General features: G+C 41.5%; 2 protein-coding genes across 2 annotated transcripts; both read right to left on the bottom strand.

Moving 5' to 3' along the window:
* Positions 1-434: 434 nt before the first annotated feature.
* On the bottom strand, positions 435-7,462 carry LOC310879723 (microsomal glutathione S-transferase 1-like). The gene is made up of 5 exons (XM_083794552.1): positions 7,392-7,462; positions 5,002-5,229; positions 4,746-4,837; positions 4,146-4,278; positions 435-687 (listed from the first exon to the last, which is right to left on the bottom strand). Exons 2-5 carry the CDS (start codon positions 5,119-5,121, stop codon positions 574-576), a joined length of 459 nt encoding a protein of 152 aa, XP_083650678.1. The 5' UTR covers positions 5,122-5,229; positions 7,392-7,462; the 3' UTR covers positions 435-573.
* A 408-nt stretch (positions 7,463-7,870) lies between these two features.
* dera (deoxyribose-phosphate aldolase (putative)) lies at positions 7,871-16,338 on the bottom strand. The gene is made up of 9 exons (XM_083794542.1): positions 16,170-16,338; positions 14,911-15,008; positions 11,855-12,002; positions 10,698-10,793; positions 10,398-10,532; positions 10,073-10,201; positions 9,601-9,713; positions 9,158-9,307; positions 7,871-8,714 (listed from the first exon to the last, which is right to left on the bottom strand). The coding sequence occupies exons 1-9, from the start codon at positions 16,198-16,200 to the stop codon at positions 8,658-8,660; spliced, it is 957 nt and encodes a 318-aa protein (XP_083650668.1). The 5' UTR covers positions 16,201-16,338; the 3' UTR covers positions 7,871-8,657.
* Positions 16,339-17,552: the final 1,214 nt, after the last annotated feature.

The raw sequence follows: 17,552 nt of genomic DNA, 5'->3' as shown, positions 1-17,552 counted from the left end.
AAAACGTCGGGTCGGGTCGGGCTTGGTCGGGCCTGGTCAGGTTCGGGCAGAGTTTGAGAACTTTACCCTGTAGGCCATGCTGAAGGTCACCAGAGGTGAAAGGTTAGAGGTGAAAGGTCATCTTCAGGACCCTGTAGGCCATGCTGAAGGTCATCAGAGGTGAAAGGTCATCTTTAGGACCCTGTAGGCCATGCTTAAGGTCACCAGAGGTGAAAGGTTAGAGGTGAAAGGTCATCTTCAGGACCCTGTAGGCCATGCTGAAGGTCACTAGAGGTGAAAGGTCATCTTTAGGACCCTATAGGCCATGCTGAAGGTTACCAGAGGTGAAAGGTTAGAGGTGAAAGGTCATCTTCAGGACCCTGTAGGCCATGCTGAAGGTCACCAGAGGTGAAAGGTTAGAGGTGAAAGGTCATCTTCAGGACCCTGTAGGCCATGCTGAAGGTCACCAGAGGTGAAAGGTTAGAGGTGAAAGGTCATCTTCAGGACCCTGTAGGCCATGCTGAAGGTCATCAGAGGTGAAAGGTCATCTTTAGGACCCTGTAGGCCATGCTTAAGGTCACCAGAGGTGAAAGGTTAGAGGTGAAAGGTCATCTTCAGGACCCTGTAGGCCATGCTGAAGGTCACCAGGACTCCCACCAACCAGGTCAACACTCTGCTGGGCTGGGGCAGAGGGCACACGTACGCCACCTGGTGGACGGAACACACAATGCACAACATTAATTTACATTGTAGTCATTTATCAGACGCTCTTAATCCAGAGAGATTTACAGTAAGCAAGAACAACACATGGTGATACATCACATTATAGAAATAGAACAACACATGGTGATACATCACATTATAGAAATAGAACAACACATGGTGATACATCACATTATAGAAATAGAACAACACATGGTGATACATCACATTATAGAAATAGAACAACACATGGTGATACATCACATTATAGAAATAGAACAACACATGGTGATACATCACATTATAGAAATAGAACAACACGTGGTGATACATCACATTATAGAAATATAACAACACGTGGTGATACATCACATTATAGAAATAGAACAACACATGGTGATACATCACATTATAGAAATAGAACAACACATGGTGATACATCACATTATAGAAATAGAACACCACATGGTGATACATCACATTATAGAAATAGAACAACACATGGTGATACATCACATTATAGAAATAGAACAACACATGGTGATACATCACATTATAGAAATAGAACACATGGTGATACATCACATTATAGAAATAGAACAACACATGGTGATACATCACATTATAGAAATAGAACAACACATGGTGCGATACATCACATTATAGAAATATAACAACACATGGTGATACATCACATTATAGAAATAGAACAACACATGGTGATACATCACATTATAGAAATAGAACACCACATGGTGATACATCACATTATAGAAATAGAACAACACATGGTGCGATACATCACATTATAGAAATAGAACAACACATGGTGATACATCACATTATAGAAATAGAACAACACATGGTGATACATCACATTATAGAAATAGAACAACACATGGTGATACATCACATTATAGAAATAGAACAACACATGGTGCGATACATCACATTATAGAAATAGAACAACACATGGTGATACATCACATTATAGAAATAGAACAACACATGGTGATACATCACATTATAGAAATAGAACAACACATGGTGATACATCACATTATAGAAATAGAACAACACATGGTGCGATACATCACATTATAGAAATAGAACAACACATGGTGATACATCACATTATAGAAATATAACAACACATGGTGATACATCACATTATAGAAATAGAACACCACATGGTGATACATCACATTATAGAAATAGAACAACACATGGTGATACATCACATTATAGAAATAGAACAACACATGGTGATACATCACATTATAGAAATAGAACAACACATGGTGATACATCACATTATAGAAATAGAACAACACATGGTGATACATCACATTATAGAAATAGAACAACACATGGTGATACATCACATTATAGAAATAGAACACATGGTGATACATCACATTATAGAAATAGAACAACACATGGTGATACATCACATTATAGAAATAGAACAACACATGGTGATACATCACATTATAGAAATAGAACAACACATGGTGATACATCACATTATAGAAATAGAACAACACATGGTGATACATCACATTATAGAAATATAACAACACATGGTGATACATCACATTATATAAATAGAACAACACATGGTGATACATCACATTATAGAAATATAACAACACATGGTGATACATCACATTATATAAATAGAACAACACATGGTGATACATCACATTATAGAAATAGAACACCACATGGTGATACATCACATTATAGAAATAGAACAACACATGGTGCGATACATCACATTATAGAAATAGAATAACACATGGTGATACATCACATTATAGAAATAGAACAACACATGGTGATACATCACATTATAGAAATAGAACAACACATGGTGATACATCACATTATAGAAATAGAACACATGGTGATACATCACATTATAGAAATAGAACAACACATGGTGATACATCACATTATAGAAATAGAACAACACATGGTGCGATACATCACATTATAGAAATATAACAACACATGGTGATACATCACATTATAGAAATAGAACAACACATGGCGATACATCACATTATAGAAATAGAACAACACATGGTGATACATCACATTATAGAAATAGAACAACACATGGTGATACATCACATTATAGAAATAGAACAACACATGGTGATACATCACATTATAGAAATAGAACAACACATGGTGATACATCACATTATAGAAATAGAACAACACATGGTGATACATCACATTATAGAAATAGAACAACACATGGTGATACATCACATTATAGAAATAGAACAACACATGGTGATACATCACATTATAGAAATAGAACAACACATGGTGATACATCACATTATAGAAATAGAACAACACATGGTGATACATCACATTATAGAAATAGAACAACACATGGTGATACAACACATGGTGCGATACATCACATTATAGAAATAGAACAACACATGGTGCGATACATCACATTATAGAAATAGAACACATGGTGATACATCACATTATAGAAATAGAACAACACATGGTGCGATACATCACATTATAGAAATAGAACAACACATGGTGATACATCACATTATAGAAATAGAACAACACATGGTGCGATACATCACATTATAGAAATAGAACAACACATGGTGCGATACATCACATTATAGAAATAGAACAACACATGGTGCGATACATCACATTATAGAAATAGAACAACACATGGTGATACATCACATTATAGAAATAGAACACCACATGGTGATACATCACATTATAGAAATAGAACAACACATGGTGATACATCACATTATAGAAATAGAACAACACATGGTGATACATCACATTATAGAAATAGAACACCACATGGTGATACATCACATTATAGAAATAGAACACCACATGGTGATACATCACATTATAGAAATAGAACACCACATGGTGATACATCACATTATAGAAATAGAACAACACATGGTGATACATCACATTATAGAAATAGAACACCACATGGTGATACATCACATTATAGAAATAGAACAACACATGGTGATACATCACATTATAGAAATAGAACACCACATGGTGATACATCACATACTGTATAAAGAGTCATCTATAGGATCATACATAAGATGGAGTTTCTAGATCGGGTCTTTATAACTCACCGTGTGATAGATCCAGATCCGATTCCGTATGTTATAACTCACCGTGTGACAGATCCGGTTCCGTATGTTATAACTCACCGCGTGACAGATCCGGTTCCGTATGTTATAACTCACCGCGTGACAGATCCGGTTCCGTATGTTATAACTCACCGTGTGACAGATCCGGTTCCGTATGTTATAACTCACCGCGTGACAGATCCGGTTCCGTATGTTATAACTCACCGTGTGACAGATCCGGTTCCGTATGTTATAACTCACCGTGTGACAGATCCGGTTCCGTATGTTATAACTCACCGTGTGACAGACCCGGGCCACCATGAAGACGCGGAAGTGGACCTCTGCAATCTCCACGTCCGGCGAGGTTAGAGAATACATCAGGCCAATCAGAACGAAGGGAATGATGTTCTCCAGGTCGTTCTGGTGACACCTGGACCAATCAGAACACAGAATACGGCAGGCCAATCAGTGTTTCTCAAGGTTTTGGTTTAACCTATAAGGCCTCCTAATGCCCTGTAGGGGCAGATACACCTCCTAATGGGCAATTACACCTCCTAATGCCCTGTAGGGGCAGATACACCTCCTAATGCCCTGTAGGGGCAGATACACCTCCTAATGGGCAGATACACCTCCTAATGCCCTGTAGGGGCAGATACACCTCCTAATGCCCTGTAGGGGCAGATACACCTCCTAATGGGCAGATACACCTCCTAATGCCCTGTAGGGGCAGATACACCTCCTAATGGGCAGATACACCTCCTAATGCCCTGTAGGGGCAGATACACCTCCTAATGGGCAGATACACCTCCTAATGCCCTGTAGTACAGATACACAGTAGTATTATCAGTAGTACTAGTAGTAGTATTATCAGTAGTACTAGTAGTAGTATTATATTACCTTCTCATTCGTTCTACATCAGGATGAGTTCTCATCTGTCTGGATTTCTCCCCCTGTCTCGTGTCTGCGATGTCTTCTGGATTCTCAAAGGCCTGAAGGAATTATCATGATTATTATTATTATTATTATTACTATTACATACAACAACAACATAACAATCCAATCTAATTTAAACTGCATGCTATTTATTTATTTATTTTATCCCACAATGGTTTTTTTTCAACCTTTACATTCATATTACGGAGTGTGCAGTTACCCCACGCAGTCCGCGGTAGAAGGCGGTGAGGAATGACATCATCATCATCTTGAGGAGGACGAGGGTCGTGTACGTGGCGAAGACCATGAAGACCTCCGACACGTTCACGCTGTGGTTCATGGTGCTGCAGACCGCTGGCACCCCCTAGTGGTCTGAATGGGTAGTTCCGACGGGACCCGGAACTGCAGCTGTACTGTAGCACCCTCTGGTGGACGACGGGACCCGGAACTGCACCGATTCACGAGCACATTTTAGAATTTACAATGTAGACATTCATCAGATGCTCTTAAACGGAAAAATATACATTTTAGATATTTTAGATTGTAGCAGTGAGCCCAGTGTCTCTGATGTCATGGACACTGGGCTCACTTCCTTCCTGGACTACATCAAGGGCTGTCTAAAAAGGACGAGACGCGAAGACCGTAAGGGCGACGCCATGTTGCTCACATGGTGCTCCGTGGAAGGAAAGAAACATGCGCACTGGGCTATATGCAGCCAACACTTCCGCGTTCAGCTTCCTTGGTCTCAACTGCGCATGTTTCTTTCCTTCCATGGAGCACCATGTGAGCAACATGGCGGCGCCCTTGGCCTACGGTCTTCGCGTCCCGTCCTCTTTAGACAGTCCTTGGACTACATGTTGTCTCAGTAAGACAGCCCCTCCCCCTATCCACAAGGAGGAGCAGTGCACCAAAGCATTATGCAAATTGTAGTCCAGGAAGGAAGTGAGCCCAGTGTCCATGACATCAGAGACACTGCAGGCTCACTGCTACAATCTAAAATATCTAAAACCACAAATTACACACATAAAGACCCCCAGGAAAGTGTTCTAATGCTTCTAAAGGTCATTAACATATATCCTTATGCAAAAAGGGTTTATTGTCCCTTTAATGCAGAGCGACTTACAGCAAGCAAGAACAACACATGTGATATACATCAGATACATAAAAGAGGAGTCTGCAAACGCGATGCATTGTGAGCTTGTAGATCTGCTGCTTTCAGCATGCAACCAAGGGTAAAATTACTTATACTGGATCTCTTGTCCACTAGTCCCTTCCTAACATTTTAGTCTAGTTTCTATTTGTTCAAATCAACTCAACTTTATATATAGAGCACATTTTACATGACTAGGTCGACGAAATTGTCGGTATATTTAGTCTTAGTTTTAGTCATCATAGCTTAGTTTTCATTTAGTTTTCGTCTGTGAAAAAAGGAAACCGATGGACCTTTTGTGTCATAGTTTTAGTCGACAGTGATAAATGTCAACAGTCAGGTGATTTCAACAATCCAGTGACGCACACGAGTGTCAGCGAGCTATGTAAAATGTTTGTGTTGATTACTCTCCTCTCCATTCCAAATGCATTCCTCCTCTCCTCTATTCCAAATGCATTCCTCCTCTCCTCTCTTCCAAATGCATTCCTCCTCTCCTCTATTCTAAATGCATTCCTCCTCTCCTCTCCTCCATTCTAAATGCATTCTTCCTCTCTCTAAACAATGGCTTTTCTGTTTCTTAGACTGATGACAGGTTCATGGTTTACTGATGATCCTAGATGACTATTTCTATAATGTGATGTATCACCATGTGTTGTTCTATTTCTATAATGTGATGTATCACCATGTGTTGTTCTATTTCTATAATGTGATGTATCACCATGTGTTCTATTTCTATAATGTGATGTATCACCATGTGTTGTTCTATTTCTATAATGTGATGTATCACCATGTGTTGTTCTATTTCTATAATGTGATGTATCACCATGTGTTGTTCTATTTCTATAATGTGATGTATCACCATGTGTTGTTCTATTTCTATAATGTGATGTATCACCATGTGTTGTTCTATTTCTATAATGTGATGTATCACCATGTGTTGTTCTATTTCTATAATGTGTTCATGTCAAGGTGTGGGTTTGTCCACAATGTGTTCAATGTGCCAGAGAATCACTGTGTTTGCTCATTTATATCCATAATAATACAGCCGTCCCTTAAAAAACCTGCACTATTAAAATGTTTCACACAGATGTAATGTATTTGCTGAATAGCTACTGTATCGGATCTCCATAATGAACCGATTAGGTCCATGTATCGTAATACAGTACGTATCGTATGGCTGTTAGGATGGATCTTAAACCCCTATCTCAGATGCAAATATTGTTACTTTTACTCCACTAACAATTATTTGAAAACTTCAGTTACTAATTTAGTTACTTCGTAGATTTGTAATATTATTACTACAAATCATACACTAGCAACTTCAGCCCAATACCATATGAAAACACAATCGCGTGTGTTTTGGCCTCGATGCTGTCGTAATGGCTGATTTTACAACAAAAACAAAAGAGAAAATAGAAAATATGATTATGAAGCATAATTAATGAATGTTAATTAATTACCTGATGATGTCGTTGCGATGTGGACTCGATGGCAGCGACCGCAGCACTGAGCACCGAGTGTACACGCACACGCACACACACACATTGGGAACTAGACCACATGTTAAATAAATACAACACACACACACGCACAGCTTCCTTATCAAAACTGAAATGATTGATTGGTGTTTATTTGAAGAAGATGGTTTGCTCAACGGGTTCCAGTGGAACTCATCTGAAAATATGTTGTTCCATCCATGGACCGCCAGAAGCAAAGATTTGAGTTAAATATATTCGCTTAAAAACAAATACAAAAATAGCAGATCTACAAGCTCATGGCGCAGCACCAAGTGACACGCTGTGAGCTTGTAGATCTGCTATAAAGTAAAAAAAAGAATGGTGTTTAAAATCTAAAATAATAATAACAGTAATAAACAGTAATAAACAGTTTTAATAACATAATCATTGACGTCAACTCACCAGGAATGTTAGATAATTTATTAGGAATATTACAACAATTATTTAATACATACAATTCACCTATAATACATTATGTAAATGCATAGTGTATTAACACTTTTGGGGCTTTAAATTCATCCTATCTACGCTGCCTAGAGTGTCTCATTACCTTTGGAGCATAACTGTAAAGTATTTGCAGCTTTCATCGGCAAAAATCTGCCGGAAATAATACATAGACCCATGGTTAGTTGTTGATGAGAAAAACATGCCGCCATTACGATGTGAGACGAACACAGCATGTTGTAGTCCAAACAAACCCCCACTGTTCACTTGCATTGAACTCATTTTCCCAGAAGCCCTAGCAGCCCAGAGCATGGCTCGATTTCCGATTTCGTCGTCATAACACGACGGCCTCGTCACCAGGTCCGTGGCAAATCCGCTCTTTCTTTTTTATTATAAAAAGAACGGCGAATTAACACACATTAGATAACGGGTTTAGCGTATTACGCAGTATCAAAACTTGGATTAAATGCGCGTAACACGGGTTATGCAGGGGAAGCATCAATAGCATCATCTCTACAACACTCTAGTATAATATGCAGAAATATTAATACACCTTTATTAGAACATTATTCTAATTCTAATTACTGTTAACCGTTTCTCCGCCATTGCCGTAAATCTCCGTGATTTGGATTAATCTGGCCGAGCGCCAATCCAATGTGTTCAATAGCACTGATCTGCAAACCCACTGATTCAAAAACCTCACAAACGGTGATCTGACATCGATGCTGGTTGTTCTTCACGTGGACTGGAAGCACTTCCCCATCTTCAAGCCATGGGGAGGTCGTGATAGGCTGCATACTGTCCAGTCACGTGGTGGTAGATCTGTGGTGGACAATCAATAACACGCACGCACGCACACACACACATACATGCACGTGCAGACGCACTTGTTGAAAGCGATATAAGTAATAATAATAGATAATAGCTCAAGAGTTAAAGATCCATTCGGTTACCAACTTAGGTGGGGACCACCTGGAACCGCCTCAAGGACCCCTGGTGGTCCCCAGACCACATGGGGACCACCTGGAACCCCCTCAAGGACCCCAGGTGGTCCCCAGACCACATGGGGACCACCTGGAACCCCCTCAAGGACCCCTGGAGGTCCCCAGACCACATGGGGACCACCTGGAACCCCCTCAAGGACTCCTGGTGGTCCCCAGCACCCTCTCAAGGACCCCTGGTTGAAAACCACTGCCTCAGAAACCCAGAAACTGTCAGCCAATAGAATCCCACCTGCCTCTCTGTGTCAGCCAATAGAAACCCACCTGCCTCTCGATGTCAGCCAATAGGCTGCTGGCGCCCAGGCGGAACAGATGTGGGCGGAGCCACTCGTCTCCAAGCTCCTCCTTCATCAGCGTGAGCCAAACCAGAGACTCCTTGGCTGTGCGGATGCCCCCTGCTGGCTTAAAACCAACCTGCAATAACAATACAATAATATAAATACCACTACTACTACTATTATTAAAACTACTACTACTACCAATACCCCCTGCTGGCTGAAAACCAACCTGCAGGTAATATAATAATATAATAATGATAGTTTTATTTGATGAGACGTCAGTATTATTTGATGAGATGTGTGACACATCTTATCAAATAAAATAGGCTAAAACGTGCTAAAGACTTGTGGACAGACCGGCAGACAGACAGACAGACGGACGGACGGACGGACAGACACAGACAGACAGACAGACAGACAGACAGGTACCTTGTGGCCAGTAGACAGGTAGTAGTCTCGTATTGCTCTGACCATCACTATGGCTACGGGATATGTCGCGTTGACCGACTCCTTCCCTGTGGACGTCTTGATGAAGTCAGAACCTGTCAATCAATCAATCAATCAATCACTCAATCAATCATAGATGAACTGAATTAGTCTCATCATTAATGTTATTAAAGCTGCTATAAGCAATAATGTTCAAATGTTAATGAGGGTCCTTGACATGAACATGTTTGGGAACCACTCATATAGAAACATGAGGTTTTTTTCAGAAAACTGTCCGGATTTAGAAGATTATTTGTAGAATAGTCCTCAAGTCTAAATGGATTAAAACAATCTGACGGAAGGAGAGCTTTGTAGAGCCTTGTAGACATTAGTAAACGATCCCAGAGAACTCACCAGCCATCATGGCCACCAGGCTGGCCTTGTAGACATTAGTAAACGATCCCAGAGAACTCACCAGCCATCATGGCCACCAGGCTGGCCTTGTAGACATTAGTAAACGTTCCCAGCTCGCCGACGGCCAGGATGCTCTTCATGTGGGCGTGGCCACACGCCTCTCGGAACTGACGCAGCTCGTCGTACACGGCTGCGGACAGGAAGTCACATGACACCACACAGGAAGTCGCATTTATTTATTCATACGTTCATTTGGACGGGACAATCCCGCCCGTTACCACAGAAAGCCGTTATTGTTGTATTATCCAATCAGAAACCGTTATTATCATCCAATCAGAGCCAGTGTTGTTACCTGTCCACTGTCCAATCAGAGCCAGTGTTGTTACCTGCCCACTGTCCAGTCAGAGCCAGCGTTCTGTTGATAACGATGTCGATCTCAGACGCTCCGTCTTGGACTGCAGAGCGAACCTCCTCGATGCGACTCTTCAGTGGAGTCTGACCAGCAGGGAACCCCGTAGCCACTACGCAAAGAGTTAAATGTGTTTTATTACTACTACTATTATTATTATAGTTACAGTAAATGTAGTCTAACAGTGTAATCTAATTACCTGAGGAGGTACAGTAAATGTAGTCTAAACAGTGTATTATAGTTACAGTAAATGTAATCTAACAGTGTAATCTATTACCAGAGGCCACAGGCAGACTGGAGTTGGCTGCTTTCAGTGATCTGACGGCGTCTGCCACTCGAGAAGGATACACACACACTGCTGCAGTGGTGATGCCTGAGCACGCACACACACACACACACAAACACGCGCACGCACGTATGCACACACGCAGGCACACACCCACGCACGCACACACGTGCAAACACACACACACACACACACAATAGCATGATTAGTGCATAACGATGATGACCTGATCGCAATTATTTTTCGCATAAAATCATTATGAATAAAAATAACATTTCCTTTTTTCTTTTATATGATGTTCGACTGCTGTTGCCCTGCGACGTCCCCTTATCGTTCACTAAACTCACCCCACACAGCTACTGCTGTTGTCCTGCGACGTCCCCTTATCGTTCACTAAACTCACCCCACACAGCTACTGCTGTTGTCCTGCGACGTCCCCTTATCGTTCACTAAACTCACCCCACACAGCTACTGCTGTTGTCCTGCGACGTCCCCTTATCGTTCACTAAACTCACCCCACACAGCTACTGCTGTTGTCCTGCGACGTCCCCTTATCGTTCACTAAACTCACCCCACACAGCTACTGCTGTTGTCCTGCGACGTCCCCTTATCGTTCACTAAACTCACCCCACACAGCTACTGCTGTTGTCCTGCGACGTCCCCTTATCGTTCACTAAACTCACCCCACACAGCCGGCAGTTTTTTGCTCCTATGCCTAGCTTTGTGTGAATTTTAGCGATGATTTGATTGGCTGAGCAAAGTACATATCGAGATAAAAAGTTGAAGACAGAAAAGTGTGAAGACAAATTGTGATTGGCCGGAATGAGATGGACAGAGTGGTGACGCTGGATGATGACATCAGATTAAAGCATGGACAGAGTGGTGGCGCTGGATGATGACATAAGAGTAAAACATGGACAGAGAGTGGCGCTGGCTGATGACATCATCAACAGGTTCAGGTGACTGTCTTCCTCCTGATTGGCTGGCCAGACGAGTCGAGAAGTGACAAAACAGATTGACGGAACGCAGCCCAGACTATAGAGCAGCCAGTCAGAGCAGCTCTGGACCAATGGTCAGTGAGGCTTTGAGACATGGACCAATGGGGCTGTGAAGCTTTGAGACATGGACCAATGGGCTGGCTGCCTTACCTCTGTCCTTCATGTCCATGCTGTCCAGCAGCTCTGGACCAATGGGCTGTGAGGCTTTCAGACACAGCCGGTGGACATTGGACGGAGTGTCGTCTCCAGCCAGCGTGGTGAGGTCAATGCAGGTCACGGCCCTGAGCAGCCACGCCGCCTGGTGGAGACATGACACACTGCAGCTAAATACACACAGCCACGCCCCCTAGTGGACACAGGACACACTGCAGCTAAATAAACATGTGTGATGACGGACGGCTGTCAGCGTTTTTAGCCCAAGTAGTGATTTCTGTGCAAAGGTTGCTTGGAATGGATTCAAGATTGTTGCAAATGTTGCCTTAAATGGGTTGTTAATGGTATGGTCACATATTATAAACCTTATATGGGTGTTAATGGTCACATATTAACCTTATATAGGGTGTTAATGGTCACATATAGACCTTATATAGGGTGTTAATGGTCACATATTATAAACCTTATATGGGTGTTAATGGTCACATATTAACCTTATATAGGGTGTTAATGGTCACATATAAACCTTATATAGGGTGTTAATGGTCACATATTAACCTTATATAGGGTGTTAATGGTCACATATAAACCTTATATAGGGTGTTAATGGTCACATATTAACCTTATATAGGGTGTTAATGGTCACATATAAACCTTATATAGGGTGTTAATGGTCACATATAAACCTTATATAGGGTGTTAATGGTCACATATTAACCTTATATAGTAGAGATGCTCCGATCAGGTTTTTTGGGGCCGATCACCGATCACCGATCACCGATCACTGGAAACAGTATAGGCCGATACCGATATTACCGATACCGATCACAGCGTCGTGAAATCCATATTTTTTTTCCATTGTGTAGCATATATACTTACTGTATTTTCTACTGTACTCTTCTTACACATCATTGACATTGTAAGTATAAAAATTAGGAGATGAGAAAGTGTTTTTGCAAGCTGAGGCAACATGCAATATTTCACTCTAGACTCTCTTAGAGACAACTTGGAGGTTACAGAGTAAACTGTAGAGACTCAAAATGCAGTGGTTCCCAAAGTGGGGTCCGTGGACCCCCAGGGGTCCTTGAGGGAGTTCCAGGGGGTCCCCAGCTAAAAGGATAGTTTGGAACCAAATGGACCCATTTGGGTTAACACTTAACATTGATTTTACAATATAAATTGGGGTCTCAGAGATAGAAGTGGCATTAAATGGGGGTTCGTAGTCAAACTGGGGGTCCTTGAAATTAAACTGGTGGAGAAATTTGAGAATCACTGCTACAATCTTCTTATGGGGGTCCCTGGCATATCTTTTCAAATGGGGGTCTGTGGGCTGATCAGTGTCAATTTGGGGGGTGAAAAGGTTTTGGAACCACTGTCTTAGAAACAACTTGGAGAGTAAACTGTAGCTTTCTTCTTTCATCAAATACAAAAATATAATAATAATAACATACCGTACATGTTCAGTGCACGGACACAGACAACTGAACATTTCACTGTACAGACTAAAATAAAAAGCAGGCTGCTAGTGTTAGCACTTGTATACTGTATAGGCTCGCTGATCGTTAGCTTAGTGCTTAGATTAGCGTGTAGCTACTGATTCAACCCACTGAACTTCATCTCCGCCTTTAATCTAATTCATTTTTTTATTGACAACGTGAACGAACCCCGACACCAGCGCTGCAAAAATAGACAGATCTACAATCTCTCAACGTGTAGCGAACTGCGCTCCGGGGAGGAGGAGACTTGGGGGGGCAGGCTACATGTTGCTGTGGCTAAAACACTGTCACCAGCAGCCAGTGGTTGTGATGTTAGCTTCAAGCTAACAAGCCAAGCTAATAGCTTGCATCTGCTTGTCCGTTCCAACTTCACTTCATCTCCACCTGTAACTTATTTCTTATTTTTTCCCTGGCTGCGCAGCAAACAGACGGATCTACAAGCTCTCAACAGCGACCGGAGCTGCAAAAACAGGCGCCCCCTTAAAGGAGACTTGCCACTGTCCCACTGTCTGTTTTGATCGGGCATTTTGATCGGCAATTTTGATTTATTTTGAGAATCCGATCCGATCCGATACAGGCATGATCGGCCGATCATGATCGGTGGCCGATCGATCGGCGCATCTCTATTATATAGGGTGTTAATGGTCACATATTAACCTTATATAGGGTGTTAATGGTCACATATAAACCTTATATAGGGTGTTAATGGTCAGATATAAACCTTATATAGGGTGTTAATGGACACATATAAACCTTATATAGGGTGTTAATGGTCACATATAAACCTTATATAGGGTGTTAATGGTCACATATTAACCTTATATAGGGTGTTAATGGTCACATATTAACCTTATATAGGGTGTTAATGGTCACATATTAACCTTATATAGGGTGTTAATGGTCACATATTAACCTTATATAGGGTGTTAATGGTCACATATAAACCTTATTTTGGGCTTGTTTATCAGTAAAGACAGAGCGATTAATCAGACCGATTAATTGATCGGTCTGAATGATTAATCGAACCAATGCCAATTAATCTAAAAACAACTACAATCGGCCGATACCGATGTGTTTGCAGATTAATCTCACATCACTATAAAGAATCATTGATCACAACTATTGGTGTGACAATGAATGTGGAGTTGTGGACCATAACATGTAATGAGTGACAGAAACCTACACCACATTAAATATAATATAATATAAAAATATTAACATACATAAAAAAACAATAATTAATGGTCGACTTCAATGTGAAACAGTGAAACTGACAGACCTTAACCGATTCTGGGCAGGAACCCCTTTTGGTGTTTTAAGCATTATGAAATGGTGTGAGAACCACCGATACAGAAACATGAGGTTTTTCAGAAAACTGTCGTGATTTAGAAGACATTTAGTAGAATCGTCCTCAGGTCTAAACGGGTTCAGAACAACCCGTCCTGTCCTGCTCTAACGCGGTTAAATATTCTCATCAAATCAAACATTGCATCACAGCAGACAAACAGTCCAGCAGTTACTCATACAGTCCACCAGGGGCCGTAGTTACTCATTTACCTGCCACTGCTTCTTGTTGATTTTCCGTCCTTCAATCTGTTGAGCTCTTTTCAACACGGCCTGAGAGTTCACTCTGACCCTTGACACCCACTGCAGGTCTGGTAGAGAGACATAGACATACAGAGAGAGAGAGAGTTCACTGTCAGAAAGAGAGAGAGGACTCAAACTCGAATGTCTGAGACAGACATGGAGAGGCAGGTGGGCAACCCTTAGTGTTTTATTTAGCTGCCAGGGGCAGGTGGGCAACCCTTAGTGTTTTATTTAGCTGCCAGGGGCAGGTGGGCAACCCTTAGTGTTTTATTTAGCTGTCAGGGGCAGGTGGGCGACCCTTAGTGTTTTATTTAGCTGTCAGGGGCAGGTGGGCGACCCTTAGTGTTTTATTTAGCTGCCAGGGGCAGGTGGGCAACCCTTAGTGTTGTATTTAGCTGCCAGTGGCAGGTGGGCAACCCTTAGTGTTTTATTTAGCTGCCAGGGGCATGTGGGCAACCCTTAGTGTTGTATTTAGCTTCCAGGGGCAGGTGGGCAACCCTTAGTGTTGTATTTAGCTTCCAGGGGCAGGTGGGCAACCCTTAGTGTTGTATTTAGCTTCCAGGGGCAGGTGGGCAACCCTTGGTGTTTTATTTAGCTGCCAGGGGCAGGTGGGCAACCCTTAGTGTTTTATTTAGCTGCCAGGGGCAGGTGGGCAACCCTTAGTGTTGTATTTAACTGCCAGGGGCAGGTGGGCAACCCTTAGTGTTTTATTTAGATTCCAGGGGCAGGTGGGCAACCCTTAGTGTTTTATTTAGCTGCCAGGGGCAGGTGGGCAATCTTTACTGACATTATGACATCACAAGTTTGTTAGATATGCCATTTGACATGTACATCTATGTTTACATGTAAACGCATAGACTTCATAATCTTATTGTAACAACGTGCATCTTTCATATATTGTATCGGTCGGTGAGATCAAAGAGGTTTGGATGATTTTACAATTGACATTGTAGTCATTAATCCAGTGATTTAAAGTAAGCAAGAACAACACATGGGGACACATCACAATGATCACATACATGATAGAAATAGTCATCTAGGATCATCAGTAAACTAAGAATGGAATGTGGAATATCTATATAATTAAACTATAGAGTCTACATGTCTACATAACATTTTATAAGTTACATAAGTTGAGTCTTTGCACTCCTGTGAGGTAGTCGGGGATAGTTAAGTAGGGCAACTTCTAAAACATGTAAACACTAAATGTAAAAACAGTAAAATGTTACCCAGGTTGATTCCAGGATTCCTCGCAGACATGTTGATCTCACACAGGATCGATCTATTGATAGATTTATAGATTTGATAGATCAGGTGACTCCACAGATGTAGATGTTGTTTAAAAACACTCCGTTCTTTAACTGGAATAACGTGACTGTTGCTCCTACTTCCTGACGGAGAGGCACCGCCTCCTCCGTCTGCACCAATCACAGCCAGGCACCACCAGGGCGGTGGTCACAGCAGCTCTGGTGTCTATTTGCTGATCAGAGCTCACATCCGGTCTATGCACATGACACCAACGACCGTTTCCGTCTCCGCTTAGTCCTCCCGTTGTCAAGCAATGTAGACAGAAATAAGCAATAATTTTTCAATTAATCAGAGCGTTTAATGACGTACGAATATGCAGTAGGCCTAGGCCTTAATATGAAAAAACTAAAACATAAAATAAAATATTTGTTGTCATGATTTGTCACAAAAACAGTTGTCTTTAAGTTTGTCCGCCGATGCTTACAGGTCTTTAAATAAATACTTTCTGAGACGTTTGATTGATTAAATGATTGATTGATTGATTGATTGATTTAAGTATTTATTAACAGTTTGCAGAATTACAGCAAATTTCAAGCACAACTCGATACAAAGACTGTTAACTGTGAGTGGACGACATAACAGCATTACACTTGTTTACAAGAGGGTCCACATTGTTCAATTTCAAATCATCATAACAATTAGAGACGTACAAATATACAGTGAGGGGGGAAAAGGGGTGGGGGGATTCAGATTTTACGGAGGCCAGTTTCGACTTGCAGCCGTCCGTGGGTGCCCTTTGAGAGCGGTTTTGAAGGAGTCAAGGGATTCACATGTCTTAATGACTGTTGGTAGGGCGTTCCACATTTTGGTGGCATATAGGAGCGAAAAGAATGTAGTCCCTTGTTTGTGCCGAATATGGGTTGAACATGGTTTGTCTATGGGGAAAATCATTGGGAATTATTTCCTGGGCCCCCTCGTCGTCATGAAAGGGTGCGCTGTGAAATGTAGCCATAGGCTGTGTTCACTGAGCCTGTTTCACCACCAGATGGCAGCATAACACCAGCATGGACCTGGAAGGTATGTACTAAAGGACCACTTCACCACTTTTCAACCCATATTATTGGTCCACACTAAATGTTCATGATAAAATACCACCATTGTTGTCTACTCAGTCTGTGTCTAAAAGAGTGATAAAAGGATAGAGGCCGAACCGGAGCTAAATATTTATTTTTAAGAAATTCTTGTTAAAAAAGAAAATCAGCCTAACGATGATGTCACTGGTGGGCGGGTTTTTCTTACCACTAGTGCCACGCTACGAGCTTGTAGATCTGCTATTTTAGAAAAATCGTGAAAATGTGGCGCAA

Source organism: Protomyctophum parallelum (assembly GCF_964188405.1).
Source record: "Protomyctophum parallelum genome assembly, chromosome: 22".
In the NCBI taxonomy this organism is placed as follows: Eukaryota; Metazoa; Chordata; class Actinopteri; order Myctophiformes; family Myctophidae; genus Protomyctophum; species Protomyctophum parallelum.
This window is presented reverse-complemented; position numbering and strand designations above follow the sequence as displayed.